We start from the raw sequence: 15,989 nt of genomic DNA on the forward strand, positions 1-15,989 counted from the left end.
ACCCAGTCTACTATCATAAAAAAATTAGTCATGACTGACACTCCCACTCCCATGATGCACCTGACACTAGCACACTTTTGAGACTTCCTAAATAGGCCAGAGAATGGGAAGTCACCAAATTCCTGCAGAACTCCACCCAAAGCACCAACCCTATGCTTCCAGATTACATAAAATACATAAAAGGGATGACCCTGAACTTCATGGGTTGCAGCTCACTGTAGAGCAGGCCTGCACTCTCTACACAAGTACACACTTGTGTACTTGTACTTGTGCTTCCTAATAAATCTTATTCTTCTGACAACTTTCCTCTATGTCTCATCCTTGAATTCTTTCATGCATCAGAGACAAGAACCTGGGCCCTCTATACCCACCTCCCAGCAAGACCACTCCTCACTTTCAATGCCAGTTTCAAGCCTCTGGTAATTTACCTGTGCTTTTTTCTAGAATAACTCAGAGACCATAGGAGATATTTTACTTACATTTATTATTTATTGTAAAGGGTGTTACAAAGGAAACGGATGAAGGGATGCATAAGGCAAGGCAGGTGGGAAGGGGTGCAAGGCATGCCACTCTCCAAGAAACTTTAGGTGTTCAGCTAAGCTCTCTGAACTGTGTCCTTTGGGTTTTTATGGAAGCTTCATCACATTGCATCAAGTTCTGGGGTGGGGTGGGCATTTGCTGCAGCGTTGTTAAGACACACTCATCCCATATGGGACTGCCTCGGTTCAAGTCCAGACTCCGCTCCTCATTCCAGTTTTCTGCCAGTGCTCATCCGGGAAGCAGCAAGCAGGTGATGGCTCAAACACCCAAGTCCCTGCCACCCACAAAGGAGACCTACGTTTCAGGCTGGAGTTTCAGGCTCTTGGCTTCTGGCTGACCCAGCACTGGCTGCTGCAGGAATTTGGAAAGTGAACCAGCAAATGAGAGATCTCCTCTTTTTCTCTTTCTCTGCCTTTTAAATAAATCAAATCAAATTAATTTTTTTAATCATTGGCCATCAGTGATCACCTCAAGCTCAGCCCCTTTCCTGTCTCCATAGGTTGTGGGGCTCCAAGTCCCAACCCTCTAATCCCTCCTTGGTATTTCTTTTTTTTTTTTTTTCCATGAAAGAAATGCTTTATTAACACAAACGCAGACTACCAAGCAGTAAGAAATTTAAATATCCATATCGTAACACACAGGTGGCAGGTCAACATCCAGGGCCGACAGGATGCTTGAAGGAGATGGCAACGGACCAGCCTCCCATGGAGTAGAAGCCATCTTCACTGGCGTAGGGGGGCCCAGCTGCAACAGCTTCTCAAGCTCTCTCTGCTCATCGAGGATCATGAGAGGCACTCCGTTCAAGGGCAGGTGTGCGACCTGGTGCTCTTCAGGCAGGTCAAAGCTCTCAAAATCTAGAGGATTGAAGGGAAAAAATTTTTCTATTTCTGGATAGGTGTCATCTGAGGCAGGAACAGAGTTTTTTGCTTTAACATTCTTCTCAGTTATCTTTTTGGCAGCGCTGGACTGTTTTTGTTCGAGGGGTCCATTCGTCTTCACGGACTTTTCTATAGCTCTGTTGACAGTTCCCAAGGCCTTTCTGGCAGCTTTCGGTAAGGCTGGTGGACCATCAAACCTTTTGCTAACAAGCGGCGCTGAAACCTGCGCTCTCCCCTCTAACGCTTTCGAAGGCCCAGACCCCAGCTTCAGCCCATCCTTAGGAGCCACGAGGGTGCCAGGTTCTCTGTTTTCCTTATCAACAAAGATCAGAGTGGCCATTCTGGATTATTGCAAGTCTCCGCAGCCCGCTGGTGCCACACACTCCCGGTTTAAACCACAACTCGCCCCTCCTTGGTATTTCTTTGAGCAGCCCCCATCCTGAAGCCACCTACAGGCTGCAGTCAGCAGTCACTTCATTAACATACAAAAAGACATTTATTACTTTGGAGATTCCAAGGATTTTAAAAGCCATTCATCAGGAAATTAGGACAAAGACCAAACATATTTCACAATATTCCAAAGGTAGAGAAAGAGGGCAGAGCAAGAAGCCACCAAGTTGTGCCACCTGACAAGATCCTTCTCTTTGCCTGGTTTCCTTGTTAACTTGGACACAGTAAGGTTTAGAGGCGTGGCTGACCCAGTCACTGCAGCGTTTTAGCCAGGTCACTGGAGGAGAGTGGAAGACGCAGTGAAGGCAGAGACTGTTGGAGTAGTTGAAATGAGAGCCCTGTGATGGGCCTGCACCAGGCCAGAGGCAGTGCAGGAAAAGAGGCATTTCCAGGACCAAGAAGCTGCAGGGCTTTGTAGTACAGTGAAAGCAATGGGTAAGGGAAAAGGACTGGGCTCATGCAGCACTCTGCCCCATGAGGCTCAGAGGGAGTTTAGGAAAATGGGTGGGGTTTTCAGGTGGAGAAAATAATGAGCTTAGGTTGACACATACAAACCCCTTCCACCCATCCACCCACACAACCACACACACACTGGAACTGCAGAGTAGAGGGGTTAAGTAGCTAACACTTATGGGGCGAATATGATAGGAATTGTGATAAGTGTTCTATACACCTTAGTTCTCAAATCTTTTGTAAAAATTTTATGAATTTGTATTTATTTATTTATACTTTATTTGAAAGAGAGAGATCTTCTATCTATGGTTTACTTCCCAAATGATCGCAACAGCTGTGGTTGGGCCAAGCCAAAACCAGGAGCCAGAAACACAATTTGGGTGTCTCACATGGATGGCAGGGACCCAAATACTTTAGCTGTCACCTGCTGCATCCTATGGTTGAGACCAGACCCTTATAATGTGAAAGCAGGACCCAGCCTTAGCCCAAGATGTCTTTACCTGTCCTTTATCAAAAAGAAGCCACTGATTCGAGGGACTGATCCAGCTGGCCTTACAGGGTTCCAATCATCAGACTCAAGGAGTCATTTGCTTCTCCAATAGATAAGAACCTTGATGGCCAGTGTTGTCCCATTGTGATTAGTGTAGGGCAATTCAAGGTCTGTGCAGAATGTAGCTGCCACGTTCACAGAACCCCCAGACCAGCTGGAGCCCACCTGGCCATCATAAATTCCCTAAAGAGCACACTGTCACAGACCCATCAACCAAGCAGGAAGTTTGACAGGAGCTGATCATGCACCTCTCAGCCCCAACTTCAATCTATGAGAACCTTTACTCCTAACTCCTCTGGGAGCCTGGGAATTAAGCAATAGCTGCCTGGCTCCTTGCTCTGCAATAGACACCTACTTTATTCCACCACTCAGATGTCAGTGATTGGCCTTCTGCGCATGGGGTGAGCAGACTCAGTTTGGGGGTTCTACAGCAATGCCTCCAGCCAGTTTGGGGTGGTGTTCAGCAATGCTGTGTACATCAGCAGGAAGGGAGCTGGGATTTGAACCCAGGCACTCTAACGTAAGATATGGGCTTCCCAGTCAGTATTTATTTTAAATATGTGGCTGTGGTTTTTTGTTTTATTTATTTATTTATTTATTTTTTTAAAGATTTATTTGTTTATTGGTTCACTCCCCAAATGGCCACAATGGCAGGAGCTGAGCTGACCTGAAGCCAGAAGCTTCTTCTGGGTCTCCCCCATGGGTGCAGGGCCCCAAAGACTTGCGCCATCTTCTACTGCTTTCCCAGGCCATAGCAGAGAGTTGGATGGGAAGTGGAGCATCCAGGACTTCAGTGCCCATATGGGATGCTGGTGCTGCAGGCGGTGGCTTCAGCCGGTAAACCACAGCGCCAGCACTACCTACCTTCAGTATTTTAACCACTGCACCAAAGTCAGACGCTCAACTTTTTTTGGAGAACTCTTACTTTCAGATGAGACAAAGAACATATAACCTAAATAAATTGTCCACAGCCACCTATCTACTGGGTGATGGGATAAGGACAGAAGCTCTGCCTCTGAGCCATAGGACATAAGCTGGATGAGAGCTCTTCACTGAAGGCCAGAGACTGTCTCTCTAACTACACCTTTCAAATAAATGAAAGACATCTTAAATATATATATATATATATATATATATATATGTTTGAGTTATGTTGGCTTTTTCCTGTTCATGATTTTGTTACTTTGAATTTCCCTTTTTTATTAACCAAAGCCAATTGTTTCACAATTTTTCCCCAAGCCAAACTGTTGATTTTTATATATTTGAAAGGTGGAGGGACAGAAAGCGAAAGAGATCTTCCATCTGCTGGTTCACACCCCAGATGGCCACAAGAGTCAAAGTAGGTCCAGGCCAAAGCCAGGAACTTGGAACTCCATCTGGGTCTCCCACATGGGTGACAGGGGCTCAAATGCTTGGGTCATCACAGGTTGCCTTCTCAGGCATATTAGCAGGGAGCTGAATCAGAAGTCAAGCAGCCGGGATTTGAACTAGCACCCGCCTATGGGATGACAGCATTGCAAGCAGTGGCTTAACCAGCTGTGCCACAACGCTGGTCCCTAAACTGCTGATTTGGTATATAAAATGAAATTTAAAAATAGGGCTGGCATTGTGACATGGTGGATTAAGCTGCCGCTTGTGATGCTGTAATCTCGTATTGGAGTGCCAAGTCCAGTCCCGACTATTGCAATTCCTGCTAATGTACCTGGGAAGGCAGTAGATGATGGTTCACACCTTGGGCCCCTGCCATTCATGTGGGAGACCAGGATGGAGTTCCTGACTCCTGCCTTTGATCTGGCCAGCCCTGGCTATGGTAGATATTTGGGGAGTGAACAAGTGGGTGAAAGATCTATAATACTGTCTTGTGCAGCATAGGTATTCAATAAAAATATTATTTTCACTAATGAAGCTGTAAATCTTGCAAGTTATCTAAAAGACTTAAGCTTTTAGGAGCCAGTGTTGTAGTGCAGCAGACTAAGCTGCTGCTTGGAATGCCTGAATCCCATTTTGGAGTGCCTGACTGGAGAAGGCTTCCAATGCATCTTCTGGCTGATGCACCTGACTCTTGGCTTCTGCTTTGGCCAGATTCAGCTGTTGAGGGCATTTGGAGAGCGAGCTAGAGGATGGAAGATGGTGTCTTTCCCTCTCTACCTTCCAAATAAATAAAGAAAACTTTAAAAAAAAGAAAAAAAAAGAGCTGGTGTTTTGTGGTGCAGTGGGTTAAGCTGCCACTTGAGAATGCTAGTATCCAAGTACCTGGGGTTAATTCTTGCCTCTGCTTCGGATCCAGCTTCCTGCTAATGCACTTGGGAGGCAATAAATGGCTCAATTTGGGTCCCTGCCACCCACAGAAGAGACCTTTATGGAGTTCCTGGCTCCTGATTTGGCCTGGTATAGCTCTGGCCATTGCAGGTGCTTTGGGGGAAGATGAATCTCTCTCTTTGCCTTTCAAAAAATAAAATGAATAAACATTTTTAAAACTACAAAAAGACTTCAGATTCTAAATGTAGAACTATTCTTAAGGAGTGTTTACTACATATAATTCTGTTCTTACCGTCTTAGGAAAACTTCTGTTTTTTTATAGTACTTGCCCTTTGTATGATGTGTTCACCACTGTATTTTAATTGTTTACCTGGTATAGACTGAGCTCTGACAGCTGGGATGGGGCCTCGTTCTTGTTTACATTCTCAGCGCACTAGGCATTTTGCAGGCCATCAAATTTACGCTCTGGAAGTCATTGGCCAGAGATAGCTAAGGTAAGTGAGAGAGATCTCCAGGAGACAACTTTGGTGGCCATCAAGATTCACAAAGCATTCACTGGGACGGACTAGGAGCCTAAATACTATTTCTGGGGCCGAGATTGTAGTGTGATGATGAGTTAGGGTTCCACCTGTGGTGAGTTAAGCAACTCCAGGTGGAAGCACCAGTTTGCCATATGGGTCCTGGCTGCTCCACTTCTGATCCAGCTCCCTGCTAAGGCACATGGGAAAGCAGTGGAAGATAGCCCTAGTACTTGGGTCCCTGCCACCCATGTAGGAGACCTGGATGGAGTTCCTTGCTCCCGGCTTGGGCTTGGCCCAGCTGTGGCCATTGGGGAGTGAACCAGTGGATGTGAATGTAAGATCTCTCTCTTAACTACCTTTCAAATAAAGAAAAAAATCTTAAAAAAACAAACTTGATTTCTGCTGTCACTACATGTCCGCTTCTAAGTCTCACAGAAATACATTTTCACAGCATCTCCATCTGCTGTGTTCATTGCTTTGCTTCTGGATGGCTGCCTATTTATGAAATTTACAATAAACGCATTGCTGGTTCATTAAAAATTTAGAAAAAGCAAACCTAAATGTTCTCTGCTGCCTTATTGTGTATCCACCAACAGAGGCAGCTGCCCCTAAGCAGCCAGACCTTCCTCTCTCTGGAAAGGGTAATGACAAAGTAACAAATTAGGAGTCACAGCTGTGCTCCCAGCAGGCTTTGCTACTTCCTAGCTGTGAGAACTTGGAGGAATCATTTAACCTCTCCAAACCCCACTAATCTCATCTGTAAATGATGAAAATACCTGCCCTCGCCTTCCTTTTTTTTTTTTTAAGATTTTATTTATTTATTTGAAAGAGAAATAGAGAGGCAGAGGCAGAGAGAGAGAGGGAGGTCTTCCATCCGCTAGTTCACTCCCCAGATGGCCTCGCCTTCTTTTAATAGATTTGAGTAACAGATGGAATACTGTATATAAAATCCTTGAACAATTCTAATTCTAAAATGCAAGGAAGACTAAAAAGAAATTTACTAGAGCTTTTTTTTTTAAAGCTTTATTTATTTATTTGAAAGGCAGAGTTACAGAGAGGAAGAGGCAGTGAGAGAGAGAGGGAGGGAGGTCTTCCATTCACTGGTTCACTCATTAGATGGCCACAAATGGCAGGAGCTGCGTGTATTCAAAGCCAGAAGCCAGTGCCTCTTCCATGTCTCCCAGGTGGGCGCAGGGGCCCACCTGGACTTGGGTCACCCACCACTTTCCCAGGCCATGGCAGAAAGCTGGACTGGAAGTGGAGCAGCCGGAATTCCAACCGGGCCCCCATGGGATGCAACCACTGCAGGCGGCAGCTTTACCTGCTAAGCTACAGCACCAGCCCCTAGTTTTTTTTCAAACTTTTATTAATAAATATAAATTTCAAAAGAACAACTTTTGGATTATAGTGGTCCTTCCTCCTATAACCTCCCTCCCACCTGCAACCATCCCATTTCCCACTCCCTCTCCCAACCCATTTCATTTTCAATTATCTTTATATACAGAAGATCAACTTAGTATATACTAAGTAAAGATTTCAACAGTTTGCACCCACATGGATACACAAAGTATAAAGTACTGTGTGAGTACTAGTTTTACCGTTAATTCACATAGTACAACACATTAAAGACAGAGATCCCACATGGGGAGTAAGTGCACAGTGACTCCCGTTGTTGATTTAACAATTGACACTCTTATTTATGACATCAGTAATCACCCGAGACTCTTGTCATGAGCTGCCAAGGCTATGGAAGCCTCTAGAGTTAAAAAACTCTGACCTTATTTAGACAAGGCCATAATCAAAGTGGAAGTTCTCTCCTCCCTTCAGAGCAAGTTACCTCCTTCTTTGATGGCCCATTATTTCCGCTGGGATCTCACTTACAGAAATCTTTCATTTAGGTTATTTTTTTCCCCACATTGTCTTGGCTTTCCATGCCTTGAGAAACTCTCATGGGCTTTTTAGCCAGATCCGAATGCCTTAAGGGCTGATTCTGAGGCCAGAGTGCTGTTTAGGACATCTGCCATTCTGTGAGTCTGCTATGTATCCCGCTTCCCATGTTGGATCATTCTCTTCTTTTTAATTATATCAGTTATTATTAGCAGACACTAGTCTTGTTTATGTGATCCCTTTTACACTTAATCCTATCATCATGATCAATTATGAACTTAAACTGATCATTTTGTCTACTAAGATGGCAGTCGGCGCCGCCTTGCAGTGCCAGCACACCGGGTTCTAGTCCCGGTCGGGGCGCCGGATTCTGTCCCGGTTGCCCCTCTTCCAGTCCAGCCCTCTGCTGTGGCCAGGGAGTGCAGTGGAGGATGGCCCAAGTCCTTGGGCCCTGCACCCCATGGGAGACCAGGATAAGTACCTGGCTCCTGCCATCGGATCAGCGTGGTGCGCTGGCCGCGGCGGCCATTAGAGGGTGAACCAACGGCAAAGGAAGACCTTTCTCTCTGTCTCTCTCTCTCACTGTCCACTCTGCCTGTCAAAAAAAAAAAAAAAAAAAAAAAGATGGCATTGGTACATGCCACCTTAACGGGATTGATTTGCAATCCCCTGGCACGTTTCTAACTCTACCGTTTGGGGCAAGTCCGATTGAGCATGTGCCGAACTGTACACTATAGAGTTTTAAAGCTGCTTCTAAAATATTGGTGCTTGTAGTCCAATAGAAATGCTTCAACTCAACATTGGCAACTATGGCATACACTAATAGTGTAGTTTACTTGTTTGCTGCCATGTCCAGTACCTTGCACAATTCCTCCAAGTGCTTGATAAATACTTGTGGGAGGAAAGAAGGGAGGGGTTAAGGAAGGAATCTGGGTAGGTAGATGCAAACAGCAAGTTTTTGACTTTCAACTTTGTGTGCTTGTGTGAAAGTTGCAGGTGACTGTGTGAATGCAGGGTGAAGGTCACCTCTGGCTTTTCCAGCAGAGATTCAGAGTGAGCAGAGCTTGCCAGGTCAAAGATGAAACAGTTTTATATTTCTGTTTTGTTCCAATTAACGCAACCACTCTTTTGACTGAATTAAAGAAGAAGGAAAAGGTGTAGGGGAGACTGAATTAGCATTTTGTTTGAAATAATTTTAGTTAGCAAAACCATCAATTAGCAAACAATATTTAGCAACAATCAAATGTTGAACAAATTTAGTAGATAGATTTTATTTATTTATTTGAAAGGCAGAGTTACAGAGAGATCTTCCATCTGCTGGTTCACTCCCTAGACGGCTGCACTCGGTCCATCTTTCATGGCTTTTCCCAGGCCGATTGCAGAGAGCTGGATCAGAAGTGAAGCAGCCGGAACTTCAAGCAACGTCCACATGGGATGCTGAGGCTGAGGATGGCAGCCTAACCCATTGTGCCACAGCACCAGCCCCTGGACTGCTTTCTTTCCTGTTTCTCCCAGCCAAAGGGGAATTACTGGCTGCTTCAGCCCTGTACTTTTCCATCTTGCCTTTGCTCAGCCACTGTCTTTGCATGGAATAATCCTTCCAACTGTCTGTCAATGTCCTAAACAAAGTCTTACAAAGATTAGATCAATAAATTAATCACTGGATCATCAAGGATTTATTGTGTTCATTGAGTACATGCAATATGTAAGGCTGAAGAGAGCTCTTAGTCTGATTCTACTAAGAGGAAGAAATGCATAGGGAGACAACTTAATGCTGTATATGTTCTCTTTTTTATAACAGCTTTATTGGCATATTATCCACACACCATAAAATCCCTCCTTTTATAGCATACAGTTCGGTGGCTTCCTGAATATCAACGGAGTTGTAAAAGCAACGTCACTACCTAGTTTTAGAATGTGTCATCGCCCCCAGTAAGAAGCCCCAGCCTCATCAGCAGAAGCTTCCTTTTTCCTCCCTCTCAGAGCCTAACAACCACAAACCTCTTTGCTATTTCTATGAATTTGCCTATTCTGGACATTTTTTATAAATGGAACCATATAATATGAGGCCTTCGTGACTTCTTTCACTTACAGTTTTCCAGGTAAACCCAACTTGTAGCACATATCAGTACTTCATTACTGTTTTTGGCTGAATAATATTCCACTGTAAGGGTATACCACATTCTGTTTAGGCATTCATCAGTTGATGGCCTTTTGGGTTGACTGTACATTTTTGCTATTATAAATAATGCTGCTATGAACAGTTAATGTGCAAGGTTTTAGACTGACATATGGTTTCATATTGCGTGGGCATGTATCTGGGAGTGGAACTGCTGAGTCATGTGGTAATTCAATGTTTAACCTTTGGAAGAATAGTGAAACTATTCTACAGCGGCTGTACCATTATATAATCCCTCCAACAATGTATGAATGCTTTAATTTCTCCATGTTTTGCCAACACATGTTAGTGTCTGCCTTTTTAATTTTTGTCAACTTAGTGGTTATAAAATGGTACTTTCAGCCAGTGTTGCAGCCCAATAGGCTAATCTTCCACCTGCGGCGCTGGCACCCCGGGTCCTAATCCCAGTCGGGGCGCCGGATTCTGTCCCGGTTGCTCCTCTTCCAGTCCAGCTCTCTGCTGTGGCCTGGGAGTACAGTGGAGGATGGCCCAAGTCCTTGGGCCCTGCACCCGCATGGGAGACCAGGAGAAGCACCTGGCTCCTGGCCTTGGATCAGCACGGTGCACTGGCCGCAGCGGCCACTGTGGGTATGAACCAACGGAAAAAGGAAGACCTTTCTCTCTGTCTCTCTCACTGTCCACTCTGTCAAAAAATAAAAAATAAATAAAATAAAATGGTACTTTCATTGGGTTTTAATTTCCCCAGTGACTAAAAACAGTGAGCATTTTTTTTTCATGTGCTTAGTGACCATTTTTAAGTATTTCCTAAATGTTCATTCAAATACTTTGCCCATTTTACAAATATTTTATTTATTTATTTGGAAGGCAGGGAGACAGAAAGCAAGACACGGAGATAGCCCATCTGCTATTTTACCCCTCAAATGCCTCAATAGCCAGGAGCCAGGAACTAAATCTGCGTCTCCCATGTGGGTAGCAGAAATGCAAGTACTTGGGCTTTCATTCACTCTCTTCCCACGTGCTTTAGCAGGGAGCTGGATCAGAAGCAGAGAGTTCAGGATTCAAACCAGCACTCTCCTATGGGATAAGGGTATCAAAGCAGCAGCTTAACCCACTGTGCCACATCTGTTCCTATTTATTCTTTTTGATGGTGTTATGAATGGGACTGATTTTTTTTTTTTTTTTTTTTTTTTGGACAGGCAGAGTGGACAGTGAGAGAGAGAGACAGAGAGAAAGGTCTTCCTTTGCCGTTGGTTCACCCTCCAATGGCCGCCGCGGCCAGCGCACCGCACTGATCCAATGGCAGGAGCCAGGTACTTATCCTGGTCTCCCATGGGGTGCAGGGCCCAAGCACCTGGGCCATCCTCCACTGCACTCCCTGGCCACAGCAGAGGGCTGGCCTGGAAGAGGGGCAACCGGGACAGAATCCGGCGCCCCGACCGGGACTAGAACCCGGTGTGCCGGCGCCGCTAGGCGGAGGATTAGCCTAGTGAGCCGCGGCGCCGGCCATGATTTTTCTTTTTTTAAAAAGATTTATTTATTTTTTGACAGGTAGAGTTATAGACAGTGAGAGAGAGAGAGACAGAGAGAAAAGTCTTCCTTCCATTGGTTCACTCCCCAAATGGCCGCAATGGCCGGCACACCGTGCTGATCCGAAGCCAGGAGCCAGGTGCCTCTCCTGGTCTCCCATGCGGGTACAGGGCCCAAGGACTTGGGCCATCCTCCACTGCCCTCCCGGGCCACAGCAGAGAGCTGGACTGGAAGAGGAGCAACCGGGACTAGAACCCGGCGCCCACATGGGATGCTGGCACTGCAAGGCGGAGGATTAAACAAGTGAGCCACAGCGACGGCCTGAGATTGATTGATTTATTTATTTATTGGAAAGGCAGAGGCAGAGAGGGGGCAGGGGAGACTTCAATCTGCTGGGTCACTCCCCAAATGTCCATTGCAGCCATCTGGGGAATGAACCACAGGATGGAAGATGTCTTTGCTCTCTTTTCTCTGTCTTGCTGTAACCCTGACTTTCAAATAAATACATAAATCTTTTAAAAAAATAAAAAAAAAAAGGTAGAATTACACAGAGAGAAGAGGGACAGAGAGATTGTTTCACTCCCCAAATGGCCACAGAGGCTAGGGCTATGCCAGACTTAAGCCAGGAGCTTCTTCTGGGTCTCCCACGTGGGTGCAGGGGTCCCTAAGACTTGGGTCTTAGGTAATCTCCTCATGCTTTCCCAGGTGCATTAGCAGGGAATGGATCAGAAGTGGACTTGAACCGGCACCCAAATGGGATGCCAGCACTGCAGGCCAAGGCTTAACCTTCTGCGTCATAATGCTGGCCACAGTTTACTCTTCAAATATCTGAAACAGCCAGGGCTGGACCAGGCCAAAGCCAGGAGCCGAGGACTCCAGCCAGCTATCCCATGTGGGGGGCAGGGACTCATTTACTGGAGTCATCACCTACTGCCTTGAGGGTGCACATCAGCAGGAAGCTGGAATTGAAAGCTGAGCCTAGGGGCCTAGCAGGTAAAGCCACCACTTGCAAAGCCAGTATTTCATAGGGGCACTCTTTGTGACTACTCCACTTCCAATCCTGCTAATCCCTGCTAATTTGCCTGGGAAAGCAGTGGGGAATGGCCCAAGTGTTCGGGCCCCTGCACCTGCATGGGATACCTGGAAGAAGCTCTTGGTTTCAACCTGACCTAGCCTCAGCCATTGTGGCCATCTGGGGAGTGAACCAGTGCATGGAAGATCTCTCTCTCTCTCTCCATCTCCCCCACCTTCTCTGTAATTCTGACTTATAAATAAATAAGTCTTAAAAACAAACAAACAAAAAGCAGCAGAGTAGCCAGGACTTGAAGCCATTGCACCACAACATGGGTTACATCCTACTCTATTCTCAGCATGAGCAATTTCTAGTGGTTGATGAAATACACATAAACACAAGAATTTAACCATGGAAATGGAAGTGGCCATAAGGAATGTGACCATCGATTATGTCTATAATTTTAGGAAAAGTATTCACTAATTACTTGACATAAGCAAGGCAGAACAACACTTTAAGGGATGATCCATAATGGTTAATGGCCAAGGACTTGACTCTGTGGGAGGCTTCACAAATGAACTGAGATTTCAGTTAAAGGGTATATTTTTTTCTTTCTTTTTTTTTTTTAAAGAGTTATTTATTCATTTATTTGAATGTCAGAGTTACACACAGAGAGGTGAGAAAGAGAGAGGTCTTCCAACTGCTGGTTCACTCCCCAAGTGGCTGCAACGGCTGGAGCTGTGCCGATCCAAAGCCAGGAGCCAGGAGCTTCTTCTGGGTCTCCCATGCGGGTGTAGGGGCCCAAGGACTTGGGCCATCTTCCACTGCTTTCCCAGGCCACAGCAGAAAGTTGGATCATAAGTGGAGGAGCCGGGTCTCGAACTGGCGCCCATATGGGATGCCAGCACTGTAGACTGCAGTTTTGCCTGCTATGCCACAGCACCAGTCCCAAGGCTACATATTCTATACCATAGCTGTAACACAGAGGTGTTAATAATCCTAACTGCAAGTTATTAACAAGTGATAAGGAAAATAGAAAAGATAGGTTATAGCACTTCTGGACTTGCACAAACTTTTATTTAAATATTGAAAAATAAGCAAGTTTTAGGAAAATCAGTTCATTGATAATTTCTAGGAAGGATTAAGGCAGTGGCTGAAAACCCTGATTTTTTTTTCATTGTGAGATTGAATGAGGGAGCTAAGGATGTGATACATTTTTCATTATATTGTTTCCTATCATTAATATAAATATTATCCTGTATACTCAGATTAGTTTTTGATGTTAGAATAACCTATCTGTCATGAAATGAAGAGTACAGTAAACAGTAATTGTTATTTTAAAAATACATATCCTGGGCTGGCGCTGCGGCTCACTAGGGTAATCCTCTGCCTGAGGCGCTGGCACCCCGGGTACCAGTCCTGGTCGGGGCGGCGGATTCTGTCCCAGTTGCCCCTCTTCTAGTCCAGCTCTCTGCTGTGGCCCGGGAAGGCAGTAGAGGATGGCCCAAGTCCTTGGGCCCTGCACCCGCATGGGAGACCAGGAGAAGCACCTGGCTCCTGCCTTCGGATCAGCGCGGTGCACTGGCCAAGGCGGCCATTGGAGGGTGAACCAACGGCAAAGGAAGACCTTTCTCCCTGTCTCTCTCACTGTCTACTCTTCCTGTCAAAAAAATTTTTTTTTCAAAAATACATATCCTTCACACAATTCAAACTTGAAGTTCTTTGGGCTAGCACTGTGGCGCAGCAGGTTGTAGCCATGGCCTGTAGTGCTTGCATCCCATATGAGCACTGGTTCAAGTCTCAGCTGCTCCTTGGAATAGAATTATGTATATGTACTGTGTAGTGCAATCGAGCTGTTCACGAAAAAGATCCTGTGGTTCTGAGCCAGGAGGGGTTGTGTGAAGAATGGAAAGGTAGTGAGTGAAGCAAAATGTGGTAATCAATTGGACACAGAGCAAGTGAAGGGTCACTCCTAGGCAGGCATTTGGTACAGACGTTGAGACGCCAGTTGGGATATCTACATCCATATAAGAGTGCCAGTTTCAAATCCTGGCTGTGCTTCCAATTCCAGCTTCCTGCTAATGTGCACCCTGGCAGGTGACAGGTGACTTCCTAGGGACCCTCCTACCCACGTGGGAGACCTGGATGGAGTTCTGGGCTCCTGGTTTCAGCCTGGCACAGCCCAGCCTCTTGTGGGCATTTGGGGAATGAACCAATAGATGGAAGATCTCTCTCTGCCTTTCCAACAAAGAGAAAATAAAAATAAGTAGTAAACACACACGTCCTGCTGCCCAGAGTTTTTTCTTTTGCCTTAACTGTCCCTACCTTTGGTTATTTCACCTCCTCAAGGACTGCAACTCAAATGATGTCACTGCTCAGTGAACTCTAGTGGAGCTTATGTCCCTGTTTTGTTACACAATCTGCACAGCACCTTGAACCTGCAGAATACTCGTCACTGTTGTAATGATCCGTTTGTTCCTGTGATTTGTCTCCACACACAGGGGTAAACTGTTTTATTCACTGTTGTGTTTTCAGTGCCTGGTGCATGCTATGGTGCCAGGGATTATTTGTTAAATAAATGATGGATGGGTCTGACACTTTGCACTGATTTTCAGTCATTTACAGGTGGGAATACACCAGCATGCCAAAAGAGCGGATATAGGCCTGTCATAAAAATTATCTTCACTTTCTCTAAATGGCAGTTTCTGCCAGGTGGACTATCTCAACCTAACAACACTTTACATTCTTTAAACAGACACAAAGCAGGGTGACAACTGTTTCCTGGTCTTTGAGTTACATTTTGCCAGAAAGACAAAACTGGCTCTTTATCAGCCAAAAGGGTGGGTGAGTAGGCAGTCCCCAGGAAAGCCCAGGGACTTAGTAAGTAAGAGAAACAAACTCCCTCATTCTTCTTACAGTCTTTAAACACCCACTCCTGTCACCTCCAGCTTGACTTAAAGGATAAGGCTTGCTGCTATGCCTCCTACTCCTTGGAAGAGGCAAGGAGGCACTCCTGAAAAGGGGTGGAGGTGGGGGCAGGGTAGGGCCTAAGGCCAGGGGTATGTAGGGAAGAATTTCCTGGTTGGTGAGTTTTTCCCCTGGATGCCCTGTTCAAGCAGGATGGATTTGTCATCCTCTAGATTCCTGGCACATTTGTATTTGTATTTGTCTGTTTATTTCCCTATGACATGGCCATCGATGGAATCTTGTTTAAACACCTTAATAGTGTCTTTAATCTAAGCCTGAGAATCAATAGCCTTTGTGATTGTTGCTTTGAGACTCCTCCTCAATTGGAAATTCCTCAGGTTTGTTTTAAGGAAGACATTTCTCTATATATTCCCTCTCCCCTTAGAACCTATGAAGTGTATATCATCACCGTCCCCATCTGAGATGAAGGAAGGTGCACTAGCTTACAATGCCAACATCCCACATTGGAGTGTTGGTTCAAGACCTGGCTGCTCCACTTCCGATCCAGCTTTCTGCTAACATGCCTGGGAAAGCAGAAGATGGCACAAGTAATGGGCCCTTGCCACCCAAATAGGAGACCCGGATGAAGTTCCAGGCTCCTGGCTTCAGAATTATCCAGCCTTGGCTGTTCAAGGCATTTGGGGAGTGAATCAGCAGATGGAAGGTTCTCCCAGCCAATGGCAGGGCCAACTACTAAACCCATACTTTTTCCACAGTCTACAATTATTGCTATAATAAAGGTTCAGACCAGTAATTTATTAAATATGTAATGCACAGAGTAATTAATAGAAAATTATAACTTATT

General features: G+C 45.4%; 1 protein-coding gene across 1 annotated transcript; it reads right to left on the reverse strand.

Moving 5' to 3' along the window:
• Nucleotides 1–1,082: 1,082 nt before the first annotated feature.
• Nucleotides 1,083–1,813, reverse strand: LOC100356870 (securin). Its single transcript, XM_002710694.6, has one exon. The coding sequence runs from the start codon at nt 1,756–1,758 to the stop codon at nt 1,156–1,158; it is 603 nt and encodes a 200-aa protein (XP_002710740.3). The 5' UTR covers nt 1,759–1,813; the 3' UTR covers nt 1,083–1,155.
• Between the last annotated feature and the right edge of the window lie 14,176 nt (nt 1,814–15,989).

This window comes from Oryctolagus cuniculus, chromosome 6 (assembly GCF_051225735.1).
Source record: "Oryctolagus cuniculus isolate XC-2025 breed Fujian yellow rabbit chromosome 6, ASM5122573v1, whole genome shotgun sequence".
NCBI classification, from domain to species: domain Eukaryota; kingdom Metazoa; phylum Chordata; class Mammalia; order Lagomorpha; family Leporidae; genus Oryctolagus; species Oryctolagus cuniculus.